The sequence below is a fragment of the Culex pipiens genome, chromosome 2, assembly GCF_016801865.2.
Source record: "Culex pipiens pallens isolate TS chromosome 2, TS_CPP_V2, whole genome shotgun sequence".
NCBI classification, from domain to species: domain Eukaryota; kingdom Metazoa; phylum Arthropoda; class Insecta; order Diptera; family Culicidae; genus Culex; species Culex pipiens.
This window is the reverse complement of record NC_068938.1, coordinates 174,949,157-174,975,131: the sequence shown is the minus strand read 5'-3', so window position 1 is coordinate 174,975,131 and position 25,975 is coordinate 174,949,157. Positions and strand designations below refer to the sequence as shown.

General features: G+C 35.7%; 1 protein-coding gene across 3 annotated transcripts in view; it reads left to right on the top strand.

Annotated features, from left to right (window-relative positions):
- LOC120418193 (venom dipeptidyl peptidase 4) overlaps positions 1-25,644 on the top strand; it is a 54,248-nt gene extending 28,604 nt beyond the window's left edge. The window contains exons 2-7 of one of the 3 annotated variants that reach the window (XM_039580496.2): positions 7,595-7,919; positions 18,339-18,830; positions 18,892-19,885; positions 19,944-20,495; positions 20,552-20,763; positions 24,825-25,644. In XM_039580496.2, the coding sequence (XP_039436430.1) occupies positions 7,872-7,919; positions 18,339-18,830; positions 18,892-19,885; positions 19,944-20,495; positions 20,552-20,763; positions 24,825-24,923 (2,397 nt within the window). In that variant the 5' untranslated portion in view covers positions 7,595-7,871 and the 3' untranslated portion in view covers positions 24,924-25,644. Of the gene's footprint in view, positions 1-7,582; positions 7,920-18,338; positions 18,831-18,891; positions 19,886-19,943; positions 20,496-20,551; positions 20,764-24,824 lie in introns of those variants that run through there. The other 2 variants (XM_039580498.2, XM_039580495.2) reach the window with 2 other exon arrangements.
- Positions 25,645-25,975: the final 331 nt, after the last annotated feature.

Sequence of the window (25,975 nt, the reverse complement as noted above, 5' to 3'; positions counted from 1 at the left end):
ATGAAGCATAAAAAGTAGTTTCTGTAATATAATCAAAAGATTTTCAGAGTTATTTTAACATTTTTCCCGTTCCATGAAATTTGCGTGAAATATTGTGTTTTGAAAATGAGGTCCCCGTGAAATTTGCTGTTTTCGAGCGTGAAAAATCATTAATACTATTATTTAGTTTGATTTTTTCTTGTTGTGTTTTTGTTTTTGCCATTCCGAGTCATATTCTTTCACAATTGTGGTCATTTTTTAAAGTTTTATTTTGAATTTATAATTGGCTTGGGTTTGATCCCAGACGGTCCCGTTGCCAAGCCTACGGACACCAAGTTTCGAGTAGGAATCTCGCAACCGAGAACGCCAAGGTGCTGTAAAGCGAATAATTTGTTTTTTTTATTGACAAAAAGACGAAAAAAATCTAGATAAAAATTACATGTTATTTTTTTACAAAGAAAATAAAGATCAAGTATTCGATTCGTCAAAACCGTTTAAAATTTTCTTCTCTCTAAAAGAAGATAAAATATTACGCCACTTCCTTCGTTACATAATTACCCAAATTGCACCATAATTAAATCCTTCAACGACTTTTCACACCCTCGGCGGCGATGCATCTTTTGCATGCATGTTGCACTCATTTCATCGCTTTAATAAACTCCGATTAACACTTTAGCACGCTTTGGTTAGCTGCTCAATTGCTCCAGTGCTTTTGATGCATGTTGCTTAAGCGGTTTTACATCACCTTCATCAACCCGTAAAAAAAGCGCCGTAAAAACTCACGGCGAAACAATGAGTGATTCTCGGTGTAAAACTATCCCCCGTCGACACGATGTACTGGATGTACTGGATGAAGGATGAGCTTGTCAAGTGGGTGGGCGATGACTAGCTGCAACGAGGGTTTTCCTCTTTTTCTTTTTCTTCCCTGCACCATCAACTTTAAGATGATTTTCCGCCGTACACTTGGCGGAGCTTTATGACTATAAGGATGTGTGTAATGAAAAGCTTATCTACTTGAGGGTAAGGAGGGAACGTAACCCTTAATAATCCAACGAAACAGTTTGAACACTGAGTAGACAAATTAATTTTAAATATTTTATTTAACGTCCTAAGTAGATTGACTGGAAATTTGCTGATTGCGTGTTTCTGCACCGATTTTAAGTGCATTCCACAATGCATCAGCATTTCTACCAAATCTGCTTTTAAAAAAACAAAGACCATCAGAAAAAAAATGTTGATAGACAAAACAAAAAAGAACCTTATCATTTGGCGTGGCTGCGGTCAGTGCATTTTTGTAATGCTTTTTTTTGCTCTTTTTCCCCCCTCAACGGTTGGCGAAGTTTTTCGTTGATAAAGACTACCGCAACTATGGAAACCCGGTAAATGCAGGTCACGCGAAGCATCCGGGTTCTTGCTGGGGTGGTTGATGATACCGCTGAGTAAACATGACTGCCGGAATTATTTGGGAAGTTGTTTTTTTTTGTTTGGATACAAAATGAGTACTATGTATGTATTTACGAGCTGGGCACGTAGAACGTTGGGTTGGTAATGTTTTTAAATTTGAGCGAAATATTTATTCTGAATGACATCAAAGTTGTGTCAATAAATTACTTCATCCGCAGAAAAGCTCGCTGAGTTTTCCAGTGAAACAAATGCAAAATTAATGACGATTACCTTGTTTGTTTGTTTGAAAGAATATGCATTTTTTTGTAAAGCTTCTTCCATCAGATTTGATCAGAAAAAAAAGTCATGGAATATCTAGTAAATTTGTAAATTTATGTCTTGCATTAATTGTTTGAAATAGAGCAATTCTCTACGAAATCGATCATTTTTTTAATTTTTTATTCCGGCTGAAACTTTTTTGGTGTATTTGGTATGCCCAAAGAAACCATTTTGCATCATTAGTTTGTCCATATAATTGTTCAAAAAATCAAAAACCTGTATCTTTTGAAGGAATTTTTGATCGATTTGGTGGCTTCAGCAAAGTTGTAGGGAAGGATAAGGACTACACTGAAAAAAATCATACACGGTAAAAAAATGGTGATTTTAAATTTTTTTGAGTTTGATCGGCTACTCAGTCTGGGCAAAGTGAAACGCTGTTTATGCTGTGTCCGACGTTTCGGCGCTGATTGGCGCCTTCTTCAGGGGGAACTATTAATTAATAATTTATTGTTAGAAACACATATTAGAGGACTTATTACAGAAAACCATACATAGCGTTTCACTTTGCCCAGACTGAGTAGCCGATCAAACTCAAAATAATAACAACAGTCGAACTCTCATCAATTATAAGGTGATTTTAAATTTCACCTTTTGTGACTAAAATTTGATTTGCAAAAATACTTTTTTTTTTTTTAAATGCCAAATTTTCAGAAATTTTCAGAATGTGCAAAAAATCTTTGACACTTTTTTGAATCAATACTGATGTTTTCTAAAATTCAAATATTGGTCGCAAAAATTATTCAACTTCATTTTTCGATGTAAAATCGAATTTGCAATTAAAAAGTACTTTAGTGAAAGTGCAGTGCACCTTTTCCAAGTTATAGTCATTTTTTGGTAACTTTTTTGAAAAAAAGTTGCAGTTATTTATTTTTTGAATTAGTGCCCATGTTTGCCCACTGTTGAAAAAAAAAATTTTGAGTGAATACAAAGAGACGAGATCTGTTCACTGATGAAGTTTGCAAGTAGTAGACGAAATACGTATCTGTCAAGATATTAAAAATATATAGTAGAATTAAAAGGAACAACTCGTCTCTTTGTATTCACAGTAATGCATTCTGCTAAAACGCTCAACCAAACCACAATATTTTTGAGAATCTGAGAAAATTTATATCGAATATATTTTGATTTTTCAAACATTGTTGATACGACCTTAAGTTGCTGAGAATTGACAAGCAAAGATTAAAAAACAGGAAAATTGAAGTTTTCTTAGTCTTACCCAAACAACCCACAATTTTCTAATGTCGATATCTCAGCAATTAATGGTCCGATTTTTATAATTAAAATATAAAATATTTGTGAAATTTTCTGATCTTTTCGTAAACAATTTTTTTTTTGTAATTAAGACAAACATCTCAAAAGTTCCAAACATTCAATATTACGCGCTTTTGACATGTTTGTCTTTATAAAAAAATGAAAATATTGTTTTCGAAAAGATCGCTCAGTATAAAACCTTTTTCACGGTTATCTGGGGTCAATCGGGACCTGTGGGCCACATTGGGGCAGTTGATTTCGCCATGTTTTTCCAAAATATTTTCATATTTTTGATTGGCTTTGGTTAGGACATACACAGAGTCTCTAAATGAGTACATGTATTTCCAAATTTGAGGCTTTTAATAGTTCTAAAAACTGTTGTCCTTTCCAGAATTTAGTCTCAATTCGCCTTAGTTGACGGTAATGCAATTCTTTAAACATTATAGCAAATAATCAAAAGAAACGTGATTTTGTCATTTTTTTTGGGGTTCCTTGCTTCAACCTGAAATTATAAACTTTTTTCACGGTATTTTCGAACTGGACTTGATTTTGGCTAAAATACTTAAAATAAAAAATAGGCAAACGATAAAGACTGGTATGTTTGGTATCTTTGCTCAATATTTTTGTTACTTATGATAGCTTCTAAAGTAAGATTCTTATTTAAAATTTTATGTTTTACAACTTTGTAGAACACACCAAAGCTGTAAAACTCGATCCTGAAAAGTTATTGGCGATTTAAAAAAAGGCATTTATGCAACAAGTTGCAAAAAGAGAATTTTTTCAGCACGAGTCGTACATTTATCCAACGAGGTTCACCGAGTTGGATAAATACGAAGAGTGCTGAAAAAATCAAGTTTTGCAACGAGTTCCATACAACATTTTTTGCAATTCCAAAAAACACACACTGAGTGAAATTTTATGTCAAATTTTCATGTATTTTGTCAATAAATCGTTTAAATCAAAAAAATGTTGAAAAGTGTTACTTTTCGAAACAAGTGCTGAAAAGTTCAACTTTTTAGCACCCATTTGAGTGCTGAAAAGTAGAACTTTTCAGCATTTATTTTGAAAAGTGTTGCTATTCGATTCTGTTATTTTTGTTATAGAAAAGTAGGCTATTTCGTCGTTCAAGAATGACAGGAAAAGTAAGCAGTTTCACGACGGAATTGCAAAAACAACTATTTTGCAATTCCACTGTGAAACTGTCAACTTTTCCTGCCCTTCTAGAGAAACGAAACGGCCTACTTTTCCCTACCAAAAATAACAGAATGGAAAATTAATACCTTTCAATAACAGTGCTGAAAAGTTCTACTTTTCAGCACTGAAATGGGTGCTGAAAAGTTGAACTTTTCAGCACTAGTATCGAAAAGTAACTTTTTTCAATATTGTTTTGTTTTGAACGATGAATTTACTAAACACATGAATGTTTGACATAAAATTCCATTAAATAAGCGTTTTTCGGAATTGCAAAAAATGTTGTAAGCAACTCGTTGCAAAACTTGATTTTTTCAGCACTCGTCGTATTTATCCAACTCGGTGAACCTCGTTGGATACACAACTCGTGCTGAAAAAATCTTCTTTTTGCAACTTGTTGCATAAACTACTATTTTGTACGAAAAACATTTTTTTCACCTACTTTAGGCTCGGGTATCAATGGGTTAATCTCAACCAATTTCGCTCAAAATTTGCACAGACGCTTAAAATAACCAAAAAAAACAATTTTTGCTTGTGGAGCAGGGGGTCATTTTTTCTGGGCACCCTACTCCTCACTGATTGTAAACGAAATTGTTTCTGATCGAATTTCAATCCAAACTCCCAATTTCTATGTTGCTTGCGATTTTGTTGCATCATTCCCTACAATTTTCCAAACTCAATATAAAAAAAACTTCGTTTGGCGTTAGAGAATTCTTTAAATCTTTACTGAAAAGCAGAACATGGCCATCAGGACGTTGTGAAAATCATTTTCATTTAAACTTCAAAATTGGGCGGGAGAAGATTATATAAAATACATTCATGCAAACACTCTTCAACGTTTGTGCCAACTTCTATGGAAAACAGCTCGTTTAAATTCAAGAAGAGCGAACTTTAAAAAAATAAGAAATTTCCTTATTTTATTAGATGGCTGAATTTGTGTGATTACCACAAAAAATTAATCACGGCCATACAAATCTTAATTCAATTTCTGTCATACAAAAATGCTATACAAGTATAAAAAAATGTATCTTGAATACGATTTTTTCTGATAAATTTGCACTTTCGGAAAAAAAATTAAGATTGATGAAAAAATCCAAGAAAAAATGAAGGTCCGTTTTAATTTGTTTTTGCGCCATAAGAACAAAATTTTGTTTTTTTTTTTTATTTTTAATCAATAAAATTTAACAGCTTAAAAAAACACATTCAAAATTCTGTTAGAAGTTCCGCGATTTTTTTAACAATCTTAATTTTCCAAAAACTTCACCTTAAATTTTTTTTTTGTTTTTTTTTGTCCGCTGATTTTTACCGATTTAGAAGGGAGCGACAAGAACTTTGAAAAATAAAAAAATTTAGTATAAAATATTTAAGGTATTTTCAAGGTTTTTCTCGTTTTTTTATGGCCACCCTGATATACTTTTTGAAAGACAATCTTATGGGAAATTGGACGAGCTTTCCGGTAAAAATATTTTCGAGAATGAAAAATCAAGTCTGTCATATAGAAATTGTCAAAAACCATAAAAAACCCATTTTTTCAACATTTTTATTTTTAAAACCGCTGTAACTTCATAAGGATTGGACTTGATACAGTGGTCAAAATAGAGTCTGTTATGTAAAATTGTCTGGAGAATCGATTCCCGTATTCGGTTTTTAAATATGTTGACGTTTAGACCACTTAAAAAAAAAACAGTTTCAATAAATATTTTTTTGTATTTTTTTAAGTGAGTTATTCCATCCTGCATTTTTCGTGAGCCTTTCGTAACATCTTAGGCTATTTTCACAAAAATTTTGAACGAAAAAAAACGTGGGCTCACCTTGAAATTTGACTTTTTAATTTAAAAATCGAAAAATCTCATGAAAGTGGCGTGTTTTTTTCTTGCAGTGTATTTTTTTAGGAAAGATTGTCAATTTTCCTACAAGTTTGCCATTGACCACTTTTTGATACGATGCGTCTTCAAGATAAAGCAATATTTAAATTAAGAAACACAAAAAGATTTAAAACACTCACACCCTTCTCAAATGCCGTTATCGAGTGAAACTGACTCCATATACACAAAAATGGTTTACATAAGCGTAGAATTACATGTCTACAAAGTTTCATTGAAATCGGAAAGGGTCGGATACAACCGATTCCCTTGTTTTCAAAATATCCATTTGCGATTTTTTTTTTCGTCAAATACAAACTTTTCGCACCGAATTTCACAGAAATTCTAAATATTTTTGTTCGATCCCAGACATGCTAAATATGATTTTCAACGCAGCAAAATACATTTCATATTGTTTTCAGTTGATTAGACTTCAATTTCCATTAAAATTTTGTAGTTGTTTGATAAAAAATAATCTTTTGCTTTTTTTTCAAACTTTGCTTGCAATTTGATGATTTGTATCTTTTTAATTTTACTTATTTGCCGCCCATTTTGAATTCTCAATGGCCAAGAGGCACATACGATTCCAAAAATTTTATTGCAAAGCTTTACTATTTTTTTTAAACATTTATAATATTTTTTGCTATTGATTGTTATAGTCAGTATAAGCATATTGAAAAATTTATTGATTTGATTTTAATATGATTAGATATCGTTGAAGTAATAGTGCTTGTTTTATTTTCCTGTTGTAGTTGTAATATAATTTGAAAACAAAGTATTTATCATTCACACACAAATCTATCCCTAACCAAGTTTACCACCGGAAGCCCAACTCATCAACCGGCTCTGACAGTGCGCTCACACGCGCGAGCAAGCCGAACGGAAACGGTTAATTGTCGTCATTTATGCCGCGCGGCCACAACAGATTGCCGATTTGTCTTGTGACACGGTGCCGTCACTATTCGGCATCTCTTCTCAGCAATTACGTGTAGGATATGTTTGCTGTTGTTCGTGGAACGAAGCTTCAAAATGTGTGTTAATTCTACGTGTGCTCAGTTGCACGGCACAGCAAAAAAAAAACCTTCAGCGTCGGTGGCGGCGTTTCAAGACGGTTGGAGGAGTTCTTTGGGAACTCATTAGTTAAAAAGTAAAGAGTTAGGGAAACTTGATAAAAATTAGAAAAAAAATTAACTAGACAAGTTCATTTTAAAAATATCAAATAACAAAAAAAAATCACCTTTTATCAAAAATGGCTTAAAATTAAATTTTTCAAAGAACAGCTGACTTCGAGTCGTGCCATGCAGTCCAGAGTCGGTAAAACACAGAGTGGTCGCTAGTGGCTCAGCTTAAAACGAAAGCTCCACTGAAGGTAGTGTAGTGAGACTGCACCTTGAGGCAGAGTTCAGTGGAAGAAGCGAAGGAAAAAAAGTGTTGTGTTTTGTTTGTTCATTAGAAAAGCATACACAATTCTCCGAGGCGCGGCGGCAAGCAAAGTTGAACACAAGAACAAAATAATGGATTTGTTTAGCTCGGAGCACGTGTAACGCCAGTTTTGTTTTTGTCGCATTGTTACAAATCTGAAATTACAGGAAGACGGAACGAGTGCAGAGCAGTTCAGAGTGTTGTTCAGTATGAATTTGGCTACGAGAGGTTAGCCAGAGTTGGACGAGAGTTCTGCGAGTTGCAAGCGATTGTGCAACAAGATAGTAGCAGCACAGAAGTTGTGTTATTTATTTGTCTCCTGGGAAAGTCAGGGGGAAAACGTGTTTTTGTGTGTAAAGTGGAAGTAGAAGTTTTCACTACTGGTGAATACGGCCAAGTTCAAGGTTGCAGTGTAATTGGTGAGGTGTTTTATCGTGAAAAGCGATGGCTGCCTCCAAGGGAGATTCGATCGAGATCGGCCAATCAGAACAGGTAACTTATATGAAACATTTCTTAGTTTCTTACTATCTTGACAAAAATAAAAGTTTTTTTAAAGAAAATCTTAAATTTTTCAATCATTTGCTTAACATTTCATTCTTTTTTTTTAATAATATAAGGATGCCATATCTGGGTATTTTGATTTTTTACCACTTCTTTTGAAGCAATGTGAATTTTTGACATTTTTTTAAATTTAATTAAGGTTTGCTGGTTAAAAAAATGAAAGAATAAATAAAATTTTATAAATTCGTGATTCAATAATTCCGTAAAAGAAAATTGCGCCACCCCATGCTGGGTTAAAAAAAACTTCTATTTCGAAACTGCTTACTTTTCCTGTAATTCTCGAATGTCAAAACAGAATCGAAAAGTGATACTTTTCGATACAAGGGCTGAAAAGTTCTATTTTACAGCACTCAAATGAAAACTAAAAGTTGAAATATACAGTACTTGTATTGAAAAGAAATACTTTTCAGTTTTACGGTGAGGATTTCTTTTTTTGTGAGTTAACTTAACATCCAATTCTTTTCATCTTGTTGAATAAATGTACGACTCGTGCTGAAAAAATATGCTTTTGGCAACGGCAACATAATTTATTTTCATTCTTTAAAGCATTAAAAAAACGTTACATAATCCACCTTTAGGTGGTTGGTGCCTTCCTCACATTCATAAAGTCAATACATTCAGTAAAAATAGCAACATTCCCCCTTAACATGTTTGACAAATCAACTTTATTACTCATTTCTGTTGATAGGGTTCGCAGTCCTTCCATATTTCTGGCTATCGGCAAGGTCTGATAAAAAACCTATCCAACGATAGTTCGCATGGAAGATTCAGACAATATTTCTATCACAATATTTGAAATCCGGCCTCCGAAAAGTGTATAAATAACACTTAGGTGCTAATAACTTTTGATAGGGTTGTCAGATCCTCGATGTTTTAGGCTCATTTGAAAGGTCTTTCGATTATCTAACTAATGATGGTTGCATGATGGACCCGGACATCATTTGCATTGAAAAATCTGAGATCCGGCCTTCAAAAAGTGTATAAATAACGCATAAGTGCTAATAACTTTTGATAGGGTTTTCAGATCTTCAATGTTTTGGGCTCATTAGAAAGGTCTTTTTAATATCTTTCTGAATGTATAACATAATAGGTTTTCTTGCAAAACCACCCTTTTTACAGTAGTTGTTCGGTAACTGGGCGTTGTTTAACTGGGCTGCTTTTTAACTGGGCGCTCGCTAACTGGGCCTTAGCCAGTTAAAAAGCGGACAAACGTCAAAAAAACCAAAGCAAACCGAAATGACCGAGGGGTTAATGGATGCAATAATCATGTTTAGTAAATAAAAAAAACTTTTTTCACATATTTATTTAATTTCAAGTCACAACTAGAGAAATATGAAAAGTAGGCATTGTAAATGAATTTGATTAACTTTTATTTTTTATATTTCGCCACTAAAATATTATGCATCGGTGGTCCCCTCGTTATTTTTCGTTCAGCCCAGTTATCGAGCAGCATTCGGTGACTGGGCTATGTTCTCAGCCCAGTTACCGAACAAGTCCGGACATTCGCCAGAATCGTTTTTTGAGCATAACTTTTGAAGTACTTAACTAAACTTGCTGATTTTAAATAGAGACCTATGGGACCCCAAGACGGATCGAATGAGACTAATACGGTCAAAATCCGTTCATCCAGTCCGTTGATAATCGAGTGACATTTTTTCAGGGCTGTGGAGTCGGAGTCGGAGTCGGAGCCGGAGTCATAAAAACTCGAACAGCTGGAGTCGGAGTCGGAGCCGGAGTCGGCTAAATTTTATTAGCTGGAGTCGGAGTCGGAGCCGAAAATTTCTGATTACCCGGAGTTGGAGTCGGAGTCGGAGTTAGCTTAAATTCAACAAAAATTATGTTTATTTTTAAGTATTTGCTATAAAACAAATTAATTAACAAAATTTCTTATATTTTTTTCAAGTTGCATGCGCTGCGTTGCCATTTTTATTTTTTAGAGATCACTAAATGATAACCAGTTAATCAGCTCTTACTCAAGTATGCAGTATCATCATAACTAAAAAAATTTTAAAAAAATGGTTTTGTAGTCAGAAACGTTTATTTGATTTTTGACTGCATACTTTGCCAATATTTATGTACCCTTTAAACTCAAATTTGACCAAATTTATTCTAGTTCTTTCTGAAAAAAAGTACAGACACAGTAATCTTATACCGCAATAGCTAAAGTCTTGGTGGTTTTAATTAAATCAATGTTCAGGAAAATAGTAACGAGGTACATAAAAAAATATAAATAATAAAAACTTTTTATGGAAATCGAAAACAAAAAAATCACTGACAGGATAACTCTTCCAACGATTATAACAATCTATTATTTGGAACTTAACATGCGCATTTTGTTTAAAACTTTGTACAAAAAATTAAAAGTGTCGCGCTTAAAATATTTCAAACTGACATCAAACATAAAAAAAAGTTGCAACTAATTTTGAAATCATCATTGAATATGTTATATATATTAAATATACCGATTATCTTAATGTTTACTATTTCTCTACTAAAATCTGAGAATGTTGATCCTTAGGCAAACTATTTTAATATTGTTGCAAATTATCGTTGAACAAATCTCAAGATTTCAGGATTGGTCAGAATTTCAAGATAAAAAAATATCCGTGACCTATAAAATATTTATCCTGTGGATTTTTGTTTTTTATCCAATTCAAGGTTTTTTTCATATATTTTCATGGAGGCGTACGACCATTCATAAAGCATCGTTTTAGGTGAAGATGCAAGAATTATCGCGTGCCTCCTTTTAAATATATAAAAAAATAAAAATTCAAAAAAATCCAAAATTACGAGGTTAAAATTTTTTCTAGGTCACGGATATTTGAAAAGGACCACTTAAGCGTCCTTACCATGAAGATTTTTTTAGATACATTGATTTGTAATAATAAACTTCTTCAGCCTTGGCGTGATGTCCATGTACGTCTTAAAATTTCAATTGAGCTTTAAAAAATAGTTTCGTTTTAAATTGTTATTTAAAAATACAAGGTGACTATGATAGTCACTGTGCTTCTTATAAATGTCAACTTAAAAGTGAGCAAATTGAATTTATATGTTAAATCAATCATTAAGGCCATGATGACCTTTAAATGATCATTAAAAAATAACAATTTAATATTTTAGCTTTTTATCAATTTAATGAAAATTTTAGGTTAAGTAAATAAATTCAAATTTACTTACCAAAATGTTCTTCTGAAATGCCTTTAAAACTGGCGTTTTTTTATTTCTGTTTCAATAACGTCTAAAACTTTTAAAACTAAAAAAAAAATCCGGTTTTTTCCACTCAAAAGTTTTTAAATAATCCTATTTATCAATGTTTTCGAAATAATAGTAAATTAACTTTTGAAATATTTAAAAATATGTGGAGTCGGAGTGAGAGTCGAAGCCAACCATTTTTTGAAAGCTGGAGTCGGAGTCGGCAAGAGTTGGTGGGCCGGAGCCGGAGTCGGATTCGGAGCCGGTTGGATCTGAAAGCCGGAGCCGGAGTCGGAGTCGGAGTCGGCTAATCCCAAAAAGCTGGAGTCGGAGTCGGAGTTGGAGTCGCTTGAAATATGACCCGACTCCGCAGCCCTGCATTTTTTTTTGTCCACCCACCTACACACATCCACACAGACATTTGCTCAGAACATGATTCTGAGTCGATATGTATACGTGAAGGTGGGGCTACGAGGTCAAATTAATAAGTTTATTTTTCGAGTGATTTTATAGCCAAAAAACCAAAATTTAATTAACTTTTTTAGGGTACAGTTATTTTTAATGTACCAGTTGATTTGAGAAAATGTATAATTAGTTTTTTTTAAGAAATGTAAAACTTGGAGAATTCAGGCCGTTGCAAATATTTTTTGAATTTTATGTCCCTCGACTCTGATTTAAGTTGAGGGAGGGGGGTCCAAAAAAAAAATTAAAAGTATAAAAATTTAAACTACGAGCCATTGTTTCAACATTTTAATGAAAAACGTGTTTTAAAATGCATTATACAACTGTCCAGTTGTTTTGCCATCATTAGTTTTCAAAATTTCTAAGTATTCACGAATATTTATTTTTTTTGTGAAAAATAAAATTTTTGCGGTGCTGTACATTGGAATTTTATAAAAATTCAAATCATTTTTAAACAAGCCCAAACATGCTAAATATGATTATCAATGCAGAAAAATCAATTATAGATTGTTTTCAGTTGATGATACGTCTATTTTCATGGAAATTTTTAAGTTTTTTGGAAAAATATTGTTTTTATCCCTGATTTATCAGACCAATTTTGAAGGTGGGGGCGACATAAAATTTGGAAAACATTTGCAACGGCCTTAGTTGAAAATAAAAAAAAAACAAAAACAGAAAAATTTATAAAGTTTTTGTTAATTACATGGGTGTATATCTTTCTATCGATCGTTGCTCGTGTTGGGTTGTTGTTCACCCATGTATGTAAATTCAGAATATGCTGTGATTAGAAATGCATATAAATTTGATGAAATTGTATCACAAAAATAAAGACGGTAGACTCATGTCATCAATTGAAGACAATAAATTCTTTTTTGAACATTTGATGCAACAAATCTTGGGCCATCTGTAATATTTTTTCGAAATACATATGTCTGTTTTTTTTTAATTTTACCATCATAAATATTTATCAAAATATTAGGTTGTTTAGCAAATTTAAAAATTTAGAAAACAAAATAACTAAAAGTTTTTTTTTCTTATGTAAAATGGTTTATATTGAAAAATACTTATATCGATTATGCAGGTACCAGTGTAACGCACTGAAAAACATTTGGCTAGCAACAAAGAATCGATTTAAATTCAATTCAAAACACTTTCAACTCTAAATTCTGTAGCTTAAAGCAAATCAATTCGATAATGATAAGTTATAGTGTAACGGTAAACGCACCAAGTGTTGATTAATATTACCCTCCCTCGTTAGTGGGCGCCAATAGAGTCCCACACACGTGCGGCCAGCAATCAATAGTGTGTATCGTTATAATTATCTCCACAATTCATGGTTTGAACGGCAACGTTCGAGTTCGATTTACCAACCACTCAATCAGCTGAGCGCAGCCAGGGCTGATTTATTTATTATCACAATTTTATTTCCCCACCTCCGTTGCTTCATCACGTAACGATTTTCTCCATTTCCACTAATTTTCTCAAATATGTTGTTAACGATCGGACTGGTTGGTACGCGTGTACTTGTGCGGGGGGGGTTTTCCCTTAATAAACCTGTTCAAACAGGTAGTTGCCATCGACTGGTGAGTGGAGCTGCGTGGAAAATTCCGAAAAAGGAAAAGAAAATCAAGTTTAGCTTGACCACTGTTGGCGTTTCGGAAATCGAGCTGCATTTTGTTCATTTCCGGGCAAATATGTGCGTGAGGTTTTCATATGGACTGGTTTGTGCACCTGCCCAGAGGGCAACTCTAGCCGGTTTCTGGCGCCAGTCTTGCGTAACACTGGTGATGCGAAAGAAGTTCAATTATACCACGCTGAACGACAAAAACAAGAATTTCACATTTTAAATTACATAATTTCTGTGGCCCTAAAATGTCCACTCGGTAACAGATCTCCGGGAAGTCACGGACGATCCCACTCCGTGATCTGACTGCGAACCGGCTTCACGCAAATCAACACAATAAACAGGAGAGTGAAAGCAATATATATTTTATAAAGCTATTCGTAGGTAAAATCGCCGTTATTACTATTGCATGACTCGCAAGTTTGGCTTTGGCGTTGGAACCAACCGACCAACGGATTGGCGTGTCCAAAACAAAACGTCCGATGATGGCCTCAAACCCGTTTTTGGCGGTTACCAAATTTTACTTTCAGCTTCTGCGCGCGACCACGTACGATTGAGCGTGCGTTGTTTTCGGGGGGTTTTCTCGAAGCTGCAAGCCGGACGACGACTTTGGAATACGTAACTGCGCACACACCCGGCTGCGAATGTAGGCTTAGGTCAGCTGAATGCAGTGCAATTTGACCGGCCTCGTGTCTTTAGGTGATTGTTTTTGGAGAGGGGTTATTAAGTGGATCAATAGGTGCATGGAGTGCAGTGGTCAGGAGTTGTTATTCATATGTGAAAGAATTCAATATTAATTTTAAGAATACATTGTCAAGATCTTGTGAGTTTTATAATCAAAATCATAAATTGGGAAAAATAAAAGTTATTCTCATTGAAATATTTAAATATCACATAAAATTATCTGATAAGGTTTATGTTTTAGAACCGAAACTAATTTTGTGTTTTTTTTTTTTTGAGAAACAGGTCATATTGCTATTTTTTTTGAAGAAATTTATCTAGACCCTGTAATTTTCAAGTTTTTTTTTAAACTTGTTGAGGTACCGCGTGAATTTCAGTGATATTTTATAGAACTGGAACTTATTGCTTTGTTTACCAAATTGTTTCTCACCCATTATCACCATTTATTACAAGTATATTGGTGTTTAAGGTGGGTGTTTACACAGTTTACTTAGTTTCGAAACAGTTGCTTAAAAACAAACTTCACTTCCTTTGTTTAGTGTAATTATAGTTTGATGTTTATGTTTTATGTGCACTTAAATTTCTCGCTTTTTTTCTTTATCTAGAGTTTTTTAATGGTTCAATAAGGCTAGTACAAATTTATTTAAAGTTTTTGTCTCCCCCCCTTCTTCAAAGTTGGCCCGAAAAATCATGGGGCAATTTTTTTTTCAAAAAACTTATAAATTTCATTACAAATTCAAATGCAATCAGCTGAAATCATTTTTAAATGTTTCCCCTGTGTTTGGTATCATTTTTAGCATGTGGGTAATTCTCTACCAACTCACACGAAATCGGGAAAAGTTGCCCCGACCCCTCTTCGATTTGCGTGAAACTTTGTCCTAAGGGGTAACTTTTGTCCCTGATCACGAATCCGAGGTCCATTTTTTGATATCTCGTGGCGGAGGGGTGGTACGACCCCTTCCATTTTTGAACATGCGAAAAAAGAGGTGTTTTTCATTAATTTGCAGCCTGAAACGGTGATGAGATAAAAATTTGGTGTCAAAGGGACTTTTATGTAAAATTAGACGCCCAATTTGATGGCGTACTCAGAATTCCGAAAAAACGTATTTCTCATCGAAAAAAACACTAAAAAAGTTTTAAAATTCTCCCATTTTCCGTTACTCGACTGTAAAATTTTTTGGAACAAGTCATTTTATGGGAAATTTAATGTACTTTTCGAATCTACATTGACCCAGAAGGGTCATTTTTTTATTTAGAACAAAGTGTTTAGTTTTAAAATTTCGTGTTTTTTCTAACTTTGCAGGGTTATTTTTTAGAGTGTAACAATGTTCTACAAAGTTGTAGAACAGACAATTACAAAAATTTTGATATTTATACATAAGGGGTTTGCTTATAAACATCACGAGTTATTGCGATTTTGCGAAAAAAAGTTTTTGAAAAAGTTACTTTTTGCGTTTCTCTTTGTTTCGTCGTCCGTGTCTGTCGCGAGTGACCATGAACGGCCATGATCGATGACGACCAACTTTTTCAAAACTTTTTTTTCGTAAAATCGCGATAACTCGTGATGTTTATAAGCAAACCCATTATATATACATATCAAAATTTTTGTAATTGTCTGCTCTACAACTTTGTAGAACATTGTTACACTCTAAAAAATAACCCTGCAAAGTTAGAAAAAAACACGAAATTTATTTCTGTAAGTTTTTTTTTATAGTTTTTTCTTACTGCTGCTCTACGTCTAATTTTACATAAAAGTCCCTTTGACACCAAATTTCTATCTCATCACCGTTTCAGGCTGCAAATTATTGAAACACACCTCTTTTTTCGCATGTTTAAAAATGGAAGGGGTCGAACCGCCCCTCCGTCACGAGATATCAAAAAATGGACCTCGGATTCGTGATCAGGGACAAAAGTTACCGCTAAAGACAAAGTTTCACGCAAATTGAAGAGGGGTCGGGGCAACTGCTGTGTGAGTTGGCGGAGAATTACCCATGTTTGTTTGATTTAAGAATCGTTTGCATTTTTTGAAAATGTTCGATGTTTTTATCGCAAAAAGATTTTTTCGCTAAAACTTTTGTTTTCGTCAAATCTTAATTTTTTTTTGAAAACTAATGATTGCAAAACAACGTAACTACTGTACAATGCATTTTAATACACTTTTTGCATGCAGATGTTGAAACTTTTGCTTGTTATTTCAATATTTATTTTGTTTGCCTTACATGTTTTTACTACAGTTTTTAATGAAATTTCGAGTTTTTAACCCAAAAGTACTAAAATTTCGTCTAAGAAAGATTGAATTTTACCCTTATGTTTTTTTTATTATTGATTCTTAAAATTATTTTTTTTCAAAAGGATATAAAAATCCTTCAATTGTCAATTTTATCATTGAAAATTGGACCATTAGTTGCTGAAATATGGGCATCGGATAATTGGGGGCTATTTCGCTCAGACTTTGAAAACTTTAATTCAGGATTAAATTTTTAACAGGTCCTATCTGCATATAAATCCCTTAACTCAGAGGTTGTTATGAAAATTTACGCTTGAATTTTCCTGTCTGTTTTTCATTTTTCCACTGGAGGTCCAATCTTCAATGTTTCTTAGAAAATTTTTTTGGGAATTTTCTGAACCTTATTATTATTATTTTTAAATGATTAGGCCGATGCAAATATTTAAAAAAGTTTTTGTCTCTCGGCCCTGGCCGAGGTCAAGGAGGGGGGGGGGGGGGGCAAAAGAATAAAAAAATATAAAAATTTAAATAACAAGCCATAGTCTTCACATTTAAATGAAAAAAGTGTTTTAAAATGCATTTTACACTAGTTCAGGTGTTTTGCAATCTTTAGTTTGCAAAAATCTAAGATCTGACAAAAACAAAAACTGTATCGAAAAAAAAGATTTTGCATTGAAAATTTTCAAAAAATCTTAAGATTTTTTAATAAACCCAAACATGCTAAAAATGATTTTAGACGCAGAAAAATGTATTTTAATTTGATTTCAGCTGGTTGCACTTGAATTTTCATTGAAATTTTGAAGTTTATTGTAAAAATATTTGTTTTGCCCCCTGATTTTTCATTTTTTGCAAGGCCATAGCAGTAAACAATAACAATCGAACTTAAAATATAAAGGCTAATTCCGATGTTATTTTAGAGATGGACGAGACGATTTTTTTTTTTAAGTTGAAGAAAACATGCCGTTTATTGATAATTTTAACTTGTAGAGATTGTCAAATAAAATTTATTAATTTTTTTCGTATGTATTATTTGATTGCAAATATAATTTAGCTAAAAATGGTATTGATATTTATTCTAGGGTATTTTAGATATTCAAATCAATATGTCCGACTTACTCTACAGTTTGAAAGTTAACACTTTTTAGCTTACTTAAGCATGTTAAAAAAAACAAGATTTTTTCTGAGAGTGTGACATATTTGTTTTAATTATAATTTACAACATTGCCGAAGAACCCGAAGTGGTCAGAAAAAATCTACATTAGACATAGATTTTTAAATGCTTTTCAAGACCTTTTTTTCAACAGCTTTCAAATTGTGTATGGTGGAAGCAGTGATACACGATATATGGAGCCTAACATTTCAAAAGGGCACAAAACTTTTGTAAACAATTGTGTATCCCTTTCACTCAAATGACAGTTTGCATAAGGTGTGAGAGGGATACACTCTTATTTACAAAAGTTGTGTGCCCTTTTGAAATGGTAAGCACGATATTTGTATGAATAATCGATTCAAAAAGGAAAACTTAAAAACTTAAAAAAATTGCTGAAATTGGTTTAGATTGATTTTTATTACCGTTAAAATAATCTCAACAGAGAAAAAGGCTCCGTTGTGTTCATTACCAATCATAATAAAATTAAATAATTCCTAGAATTACTTTAGTTAGCATTGAACCCACGTGTAGCTGATATGAGAGCGCCTTCTAAAGAATTAAATTGTTGTTTTATTACTTGTACAGAATAATTCAAAATTGATTCTTTTGAATTATTATCAAACTGTGAAATATGTTTCCCGAAAGTGCCAGCCAAAACAATTTTTATTTGCTACTTCTTGGGTCAAATTTCACTCAATCATAAAATCAGCTCACGTCTCAATTGCCCAATTATTGCGAGATAAGCGACAGGTTCGACCGATAAGACCGATCATTGTCATACCGCGGCCGGCTGGCAATTGTTTCAAATGGCATGTCTGATAACGAAGCTACTATCTAGGTGTGGTTTATCCCGGGAGAATGGGGCTTAGATTCCCATCGCTTATCTTAATAGCGGTTTTATAGGCTTTAACTTTAGTCAATTGAAATAAAACAGAGTGACGCTCAATGTCACATGATAAGCTGCTATCACATCGATACTAATGTAATTCTTCACCTCTCCTCAAAACCCCTCAGGAACTGGTCGGATCGAAGAAGAGCAACAGTAGGAAGTACCTGCTGATCGGTGGAGCGGCCGCCGTAGTCATAGCCGTCGTGGTGGTGCTGATCGTGGTTCTGACCGGTGGAGAAGATGACACCAAAGACAACGGCAACAGCAGTCCCGTGATCCAGCAGGGTGACCCGATCACGCTGGAGGACTTTTTGACGGGGAAACTTTCGTCGCGTGGATTCAGTGGAGATTGGTCTCCCAGTGGGAAGGTCATTTCGCGGGACGATCGGGGGTCGGTGCTGGCGTACGATCCGGTGACGAACGAAACCAAAACGTTGCTGGGGCCGGATCGGGAGGATCTGCTGCAGGGATTCAAGTTTGATCTGTCGGCGGATGAGCGGTATTTGTTGGTTGCGCGGGGGTACGGGAAGATCTTCCGGCATAGCTTCCTGGCGGTTTACGACATTGTGGATTTGGTGGAAGGCAAGACGATTCCGGTGAACGTGAAGGGTGCTAGGGTGAGTTGGGGGTTGATTACTTTTTTGTGAGTTGGGTGATCTGATGATCTTCTCTTTCCAGCAAGCACTAAACGTCGTCGAGTGGAGTCCTGTGGGGAACTCGTTCATTTTTGTGCACCAGAACAACCTGTACTACAAGGCATCGCCGGAGGCAACAGAAGTCCAGATAACGGATGATGGAGCGCCGAGCATCTACAACGGCATACCGGACTGGGTCTATGAGGAAGAGGTGTTCTCCACCAACATTGCCACGTGGTTCTCGCCCGATGGCAAAAAGATTGCATTTATTAAGTTTAATGATACCAAAACGCGATTGATGAAGATTCCCGTCTACGGACCTCCTGGTCACCCGGAGTACCAATATCCACATGAGTTGGTGGTGCACTACCCGAAGGCTGGGACGCCGAACCCTGAGGTCAACCTCTACACAGTAGATTTGAGTAATCCAACGAACAAGATTGAAATCGCTCCTCCTGTGGCGATGGTCACCCCAGATAAGGACCACATCATAACTTCCGTTGGATGGGCCACCGGCGATCGACTGATCACCATCTGGAAGAACCGCGTCCAGAACCACGCCATCATCACGTCCTGCAGCAACGCGGACTGCATGGAAGTTCACGAGATCAAGCTGGACGAAGGTTGGCTGGAGCTGTTCAGTGCCCCGATCTTCAACAAGGACGGATCCCAGTTCGCCATTATCACCTCCCAGGATTCCTTCCACCACGTGACGTTGCTATCAACCACGACCAAATCCGCCCAAGCGCTCACCACCGGCAAGTTCGTCGTGCAGGAGATCCTCAAGTGGGACGCCGAGAGCAACCTAATCTTCTACGCCGCCAACACGGCTGAAGATTCGCACGTGCTGCACATTCACGCCGTCCAGGGTCAGGTCGGTGCTACGCCCCAGTGCCTGAGCTGCGCCGTCGAGTCAAGTCCCAAGCAGACGTACTTTAACGCGCAGATGAGCCGGAAGGGCAACTTCTTGGTGCTGGAAGCGAAGGGACCGAACGTGCCGTGGGCGGAGATGTTCGAGTGGAGTTTCGCTAATAATGGTGAGTTTTCTTCAACTATTTTAGCAACTTCACTAAAACGACCCCCTTATTCTTTCAGCCGTCTCGCTGAAGCCGGTCAAATCGCTCGAGTCCAACACTGAGCTACGTGCGAAGCTCGAGGGCAAAGCTTTGCCCAAGGTTCAGTACCACGAAATCGACCTCGGTAACGGATTCACCTCCAAGGTGATGCTGCTGATTCCCCCGGGTGCCGATCTCACCGGCAAGAGCGGCAAGTACCCGCTGCTGGTGGACGTCTACGGTGGACCGAACTCGTACTCGGTGACCAGCTCGTGGTCCCTCGGATGGGGTCACCACTTAAGCTCGAACCGTTCGGTGATCTACGCCAAAATTGACGGCCGAGGATCGGGACTGCGCGGTGACAAGCTGCTGTTCCAGTTGTACCGCAAGTTGGGCACGGTCGAGATCGAGGATCAGATTACGACGGCGAAGAAGCTGAGCGAGCAGTTGCCATACGTGGATGGCTCGCGGATGGCCATTTGGGGCTGGAGTTACGGCGGGTACGCTTCGGCGATGGCACTGGCCAAGGACGCGAACAAGGTGTTCAAGTGTGCCGTTTCGGTGGCGCCCGTCACCGATTGGACGTTCTACGGTAAGTTCAATCTAGCTGCAAACCTACATTAAAACTAATCTTTTTAACCTTTTTAGACTCCATCTACACCGAGCGTTACATGGGGCTGCCAACGGTGGCCGATAACCGGGCTGGGTACGAGCAGTCTCGCCTAACGTCGATGTTCGAGAAGTTCCGCAACCGGAAGTACATGCTGATTCACGGAACGTACGACGATAACGTGCACTTCCAGCAGGCGATGCAGTGGTCGCGGGCACTCGAAACGCACGATATTATGTTCAAACAAGTGGTGAGTTTTAAACATTAACAAATACATTCAAATTATCTAACATTTAAATTTGATTTAAAAAAAACATTAAAAATCATAATGGTCAGCATTTCCATTCCATTCAATGTTACGCCCTTTTGAAATTTCAGTATACATTTAAAAAAATTGAAAATATTGTTTTCGAAAAGATCGGAAAATTTCACAAATGTTTCATATTTTAACATTGTAAATCGGACCAGTAGTTGCTGAGATATCGACACTACAAAATGATGGGTAGAGAATTATCTCAGCTCTTCAAAAACATTTATTTCTAAAGTGGGGAAACATGGGAAGTAATAAAAAAATAGTAACTATGACTACTTTCTAAAAAAGTTACCTTAAAATGGCTATAACTTGAAAACAGTGCACTTTAGGCCGATGCAAATATTTAAAAAAGTTATTGTCCCTCGGCCCTGGCCGAGGTCAAGGGGGGGGGGGTGTTTTAAAATGCATTTTACACTAGTTCCATTGTTTTGCAATCATTAGTTTTCAAAAAATCTAAGATCTGACAAAAACAAAAATTGTAATGAAAAAAAAAAAAATTTGCATCGAAAATTTTCAAAAATTCTTAAGATTTTTTAATAAACCCAAACATGCTAAAAATGCTTTTAAACGCAGAAGAATGTATTTTAATTTGATTTCAGCTGGTTGCACTTGAATTTTCATTGAAATTTTGAAGTTTATTGTAAAAATATTTTTTTTGCCCCCTGATTTTTCGGGCCAATTTTGAAGGGGGGGGGGGGGGGGGGTGACAAAAACTTTTAAAAATATTTGTACCAGCCTTATCAAAATTTCACCAAAGTACTTTTTGATTTGCGACCAATATTTCGATTTTTTGAAAAAAATCAGTGTTGATTCAATCATTCATTACTCGGTCAAAGTTTTTTGCACATTCTGTAAATTTCTGAAAAATTGGTATTTGATGTCCCCTAAAATATATCAGAAAATAAAAAAAAAAATCGTATGTTTTTGCAAATCTAGTTTTAATCACAAAAAGTGAAATTAAAAATCACCAAAAAATGTTTTACCGTGTAAAATTTTTTCAGTGTAGTCCTTATCCATACCTACAACTTTGCCGAAGACACCAAATCGATAAAAAAAAAATTCAAAAGATGCAGAATTTGGGATTTTCATATATCATTTTTGTATGGACAGCTGGCAAATTAGTAAGGAAAATTATATAGCCAAACTAATAATGCAAAATGGCATACCGAAGCCACCAAAAAAATTTCAGCCAGATTAAAAAATACAAAAAAAGCGAATGACCGAAATCTCAGAGAATTGCTCATAGGGCATTAAAAAGACGTAGAGATGAACTATCTCAAGCATTTTTGAAATTGATTTTTCGTAAGTATTTTTCGAATCGAATACCGATGCAAAATGGGCTTTGTTTACTATTGGCTTTTACGTCCTTTTGAAATCTAATCAGAGTTAAGAATTTTTAACAAAATTGTTTCACATTTTCTGATTAAGTGCTACGTTTTCAAGTAAAATCCAGACTCGATTTTCGGAAGTCTCGTTTATCCGAAGGTTTTTATAGGACTTCAGATAATTAAATCACAAAAAAAATCTTTTGGTATTTTTTTTTTATTTTCTTTTTTTAACATCAAATTTGATTTCTGCGACCTCATTTTAATAAAATTTTAGTTGTTGTTTGTCCTGTCCGTGTGGATCAATCGGACCGTGCACTGGACTCACAATCCAGAGGTCGCCGGCTCGAATCCCGCGGCGGGCGCTCTAAAATTCTTTGTGTAAATATGGGTATTCGGCGTCGTCGCTCCGTGCCATACTTTCATACACTTAGGAGCCCAGGGCGGCGAAGTCCTTGTAGATAAAAAGGAAGAAACTAGTGGTTGGTACTAGCAATGGTGGCCGACCGCTATAAAGTCAACTTCGTTTTTGCCTGTTAGCATACCAACTGTTTATTTCAATATTTCATCACCACCGGTTTTACCGATCTTAGAATGTTTATACAGCTGATTTTTTTACTTTGTTGGTCGGAATACTGGCTGCTGAGATACGACCTCTGAAAGTTTTAAATTTCTAAAAAATAAGTTTTTTCTCAGTGTCGTCTTAGTGACCGATTCTTTGGCTTCTTTTCAAAAAATTCCAAAGATTTTTTTTCAGCGTTTTGGCTGTAGTGGTACAAGAAAAGAAGAGGGGGGGGGGGGGTCATGTTTTTACATACAGTAGTTGTTCGGTAACTGGGCGTTGTTTAACTGGGCTGCTTTTTAACTGGGCGCTCGATAACTGGGCCGTAGCCCAGTTAAAAAGCAGACAAACGTCTAAAAACCAAAACAAACCGAAATCACCGAGGGGTTAATGGATGCAAAAATCATGGTCAGCAAATAAAAAAACTTTTTTCAAACTTTTATGTAATTTCAAGTCACAATTAAAGAAATATGAAAAGTGATCATTGTGAACAAATTTGACTTTTATTTTTATATTTCATCAAATAAATACTATGCATCGGTAGTCCCCTCGTTATTTTTCGTTCAGCCCAGTTAGCGAACAGCATTCGATGACTGGGCTACGTTCTCAGCCCAGTTGCCGAACAACTACTGTATTTGGAAAGATAATTGATTTTCATGCATAGAAATGTCATGTAGAATGAATAATATAGTAAAGTTCTGTGTTTCCCCTGAAATGAAAATGTTGCGTGACGGGACAACACCGTAAAACTGGACACCAAAAGAATTGCTACAGTTTTGCAAGTTTGATTTTTTTTTTTAACTTTTGCTCTAATACAGTAATTCCCCACGAAAACAGCATGATTCGAAAAAAAAAAGTTCTCCGATCGAGCTCAATTTTTTTTCTGGGGGATCCTTGGCCAAAATAATTAGACCCGTATTTTTTTTGTTTGGCCATTAGGGTGACCTACGCCGTGTTAGGGTGGTTCGAAAAATGGCAATTTTCGTCGATTTTTGCAAAAAACACTTTTTTAAAAAGTCATATCTCCGCGCCATTTCATCCGATTTTAGCTGTCCTAGACGCAAAAGAAAGGTGATTAGTTTGGCTTTTTCGGAAAAATAGTAAGAAGTTTCAAAAATTTAGCTTAACATTTGAAAAGGTCGTATGAAAACCTAAAATGCTGTTTTGAAGGTCTCGGGACCAAAGAGCCTATGTCTGAAAATATTTTTATCGGAATTTCACATAACATATCACACATTTCACATAACATATCAAAAAATGGTGAAGTTATGTTTTCGATGCTCTGAGATACGATTTTTTGAAAATAAAAAGTTCTTTGTCAAAACTGGATTTTTCGACGCGCCACGCGCAAAAATGGAAAAATGACGAAAAGGGGAAGAAATCGACTTTTTTCACTAAAACTGCGAAAACTTTAAAATTTCAGCGATGACCTATAGATGTTATGGTACCAAAAGTTGCGTCTTTTAATTACAAGAAAAAAAAAATAAAATAAAAAACAAACAAACATCGCTCAAGAACTTGTCAAAGAAAATCAATTTGTAGATGATTTCTGTAAATCTCATTGTGAGCACCACTTAAATTAATTTATTTCATTTTGTTTACAAAAATCATTCATCTACGAAAAGTGATAGAATATCCAATTACATCAAAATGAATTGCAGTACAAATCATAGTTGTAAGGAACTCCAAAACTCTATTAGGAATTATGTAATTGTGTGTCTATGATTGTGAATTGATTATTTGCTAATAAAAACTAACTGAATTGATAGGAGAGCCGAGTTCACTTCCGATTTTTTTTTCTCGATGAGCGTCAAAAGATTTTCTTCTAACACTGTTGCCTCCAAATAATAAAAACAAGAAAGTTGTTTAAAAAGCATTATTTTGAAAGTTTGACATTGAAAATGTCATTTAAATGATTAAATTGAAAACGCGAACGTGAGATTTAAAAAAATCTTCCAAAGTCAAGAACTTTTTGTTTTGTCTAATTGTGACTCACTGTGAATTTATTGCACCAATTTTCAAAAAAAAAAAAATATCGAATCTTCTCTCGGAAAATTAGAAAAGCTGCACCGTAGACAAATTCGTCTTTCTAATTATTTTTATTCCCGCAGAGCTACCCGGACGAGGACCACAGCTTGGCGGGCGTGCGGCCGCACCTGTACCACACCCTGGGCCGCTTCTTCAGCGAGTGTTTCGAGCTGCGCGATTGACACCACCAGGGCGAGGGCAGGTGGTGGCCCAACGGCGGCGAAGACGGCGCAGAAGGCGAGATGTACTTTTTACCAGCGAATGATTCCTCCAGCAGCATAAAAGACTTGGCCACCGTCCTGCGTGAACTGCACGTCACGGTGGACAGCACCAGCGTATAGTTAGAGAAGTAGTAGAAGAAGAATAAGACTATTTTGCCACAACAAGTTGTATCGTGTAAATACGATTGCATATTTATGTAAATAACGGAATAATTGTTCAAACATATTTGCACAGATTTTTCGATGTAAATCCTCCTTTGTAATAGATGTAAATAAGAGCTAGAAGTGTGATTGAGGAAAAGTTAGCAGCAGCAGGTTAATCTTGTACCAACTTTACTCTCGTACGAGAGTTGGGAAACGCAATAAATACAATCCATTTACAAAAAATAAAACAAAGAAAAGTGACAACAAAAATCCAACAAAACATAAGCCAAGTGTTACGATACAAAAGAACTAGTCAGTATTGCAAGACGAATGAAGGTTCGTTGGACTTTTCGCCAATTATAAATGAAGCATTATTTTGCCACGATATTAGTTTTTTGCGAAGATTTTGATGTTCTTTGGAGAATGCAACGCGCGCATATATAAATCATGTTGAAGAAAAGCTGTGTTACAGATAAGAAGTCACAACAACTTACGACGAGTTATTTCGATGTTGAAAATAAACGTTTTTGATTAACAAGCTGTTTTATTTAAAATTTTATTGCAGTTCTAGTTTATCCATAACACAAAGCAATTTATACTCCCCAATTCCACTCGACGATGCCTTCCTCAAGTTCCAGCTGAACAGATCTTCCGCCACGTATCCACAGCCCGGGCACGTCACACTCCAGCACTCGTAACAACCCTCGTGGAACCGTCCTCCGCAGGGGCTCTCCAGGGTGCACTCAAAGCTGGTCTTTCCACAAAGCAGGCAGTTGTGTTCCTTAGCGCCGCAAACCTTGGCGCACACCTTCCGCGCTTGACTCATGTGCCAATCCGAGCACAGCGTACGACAATCGTCCTCGGTGCCG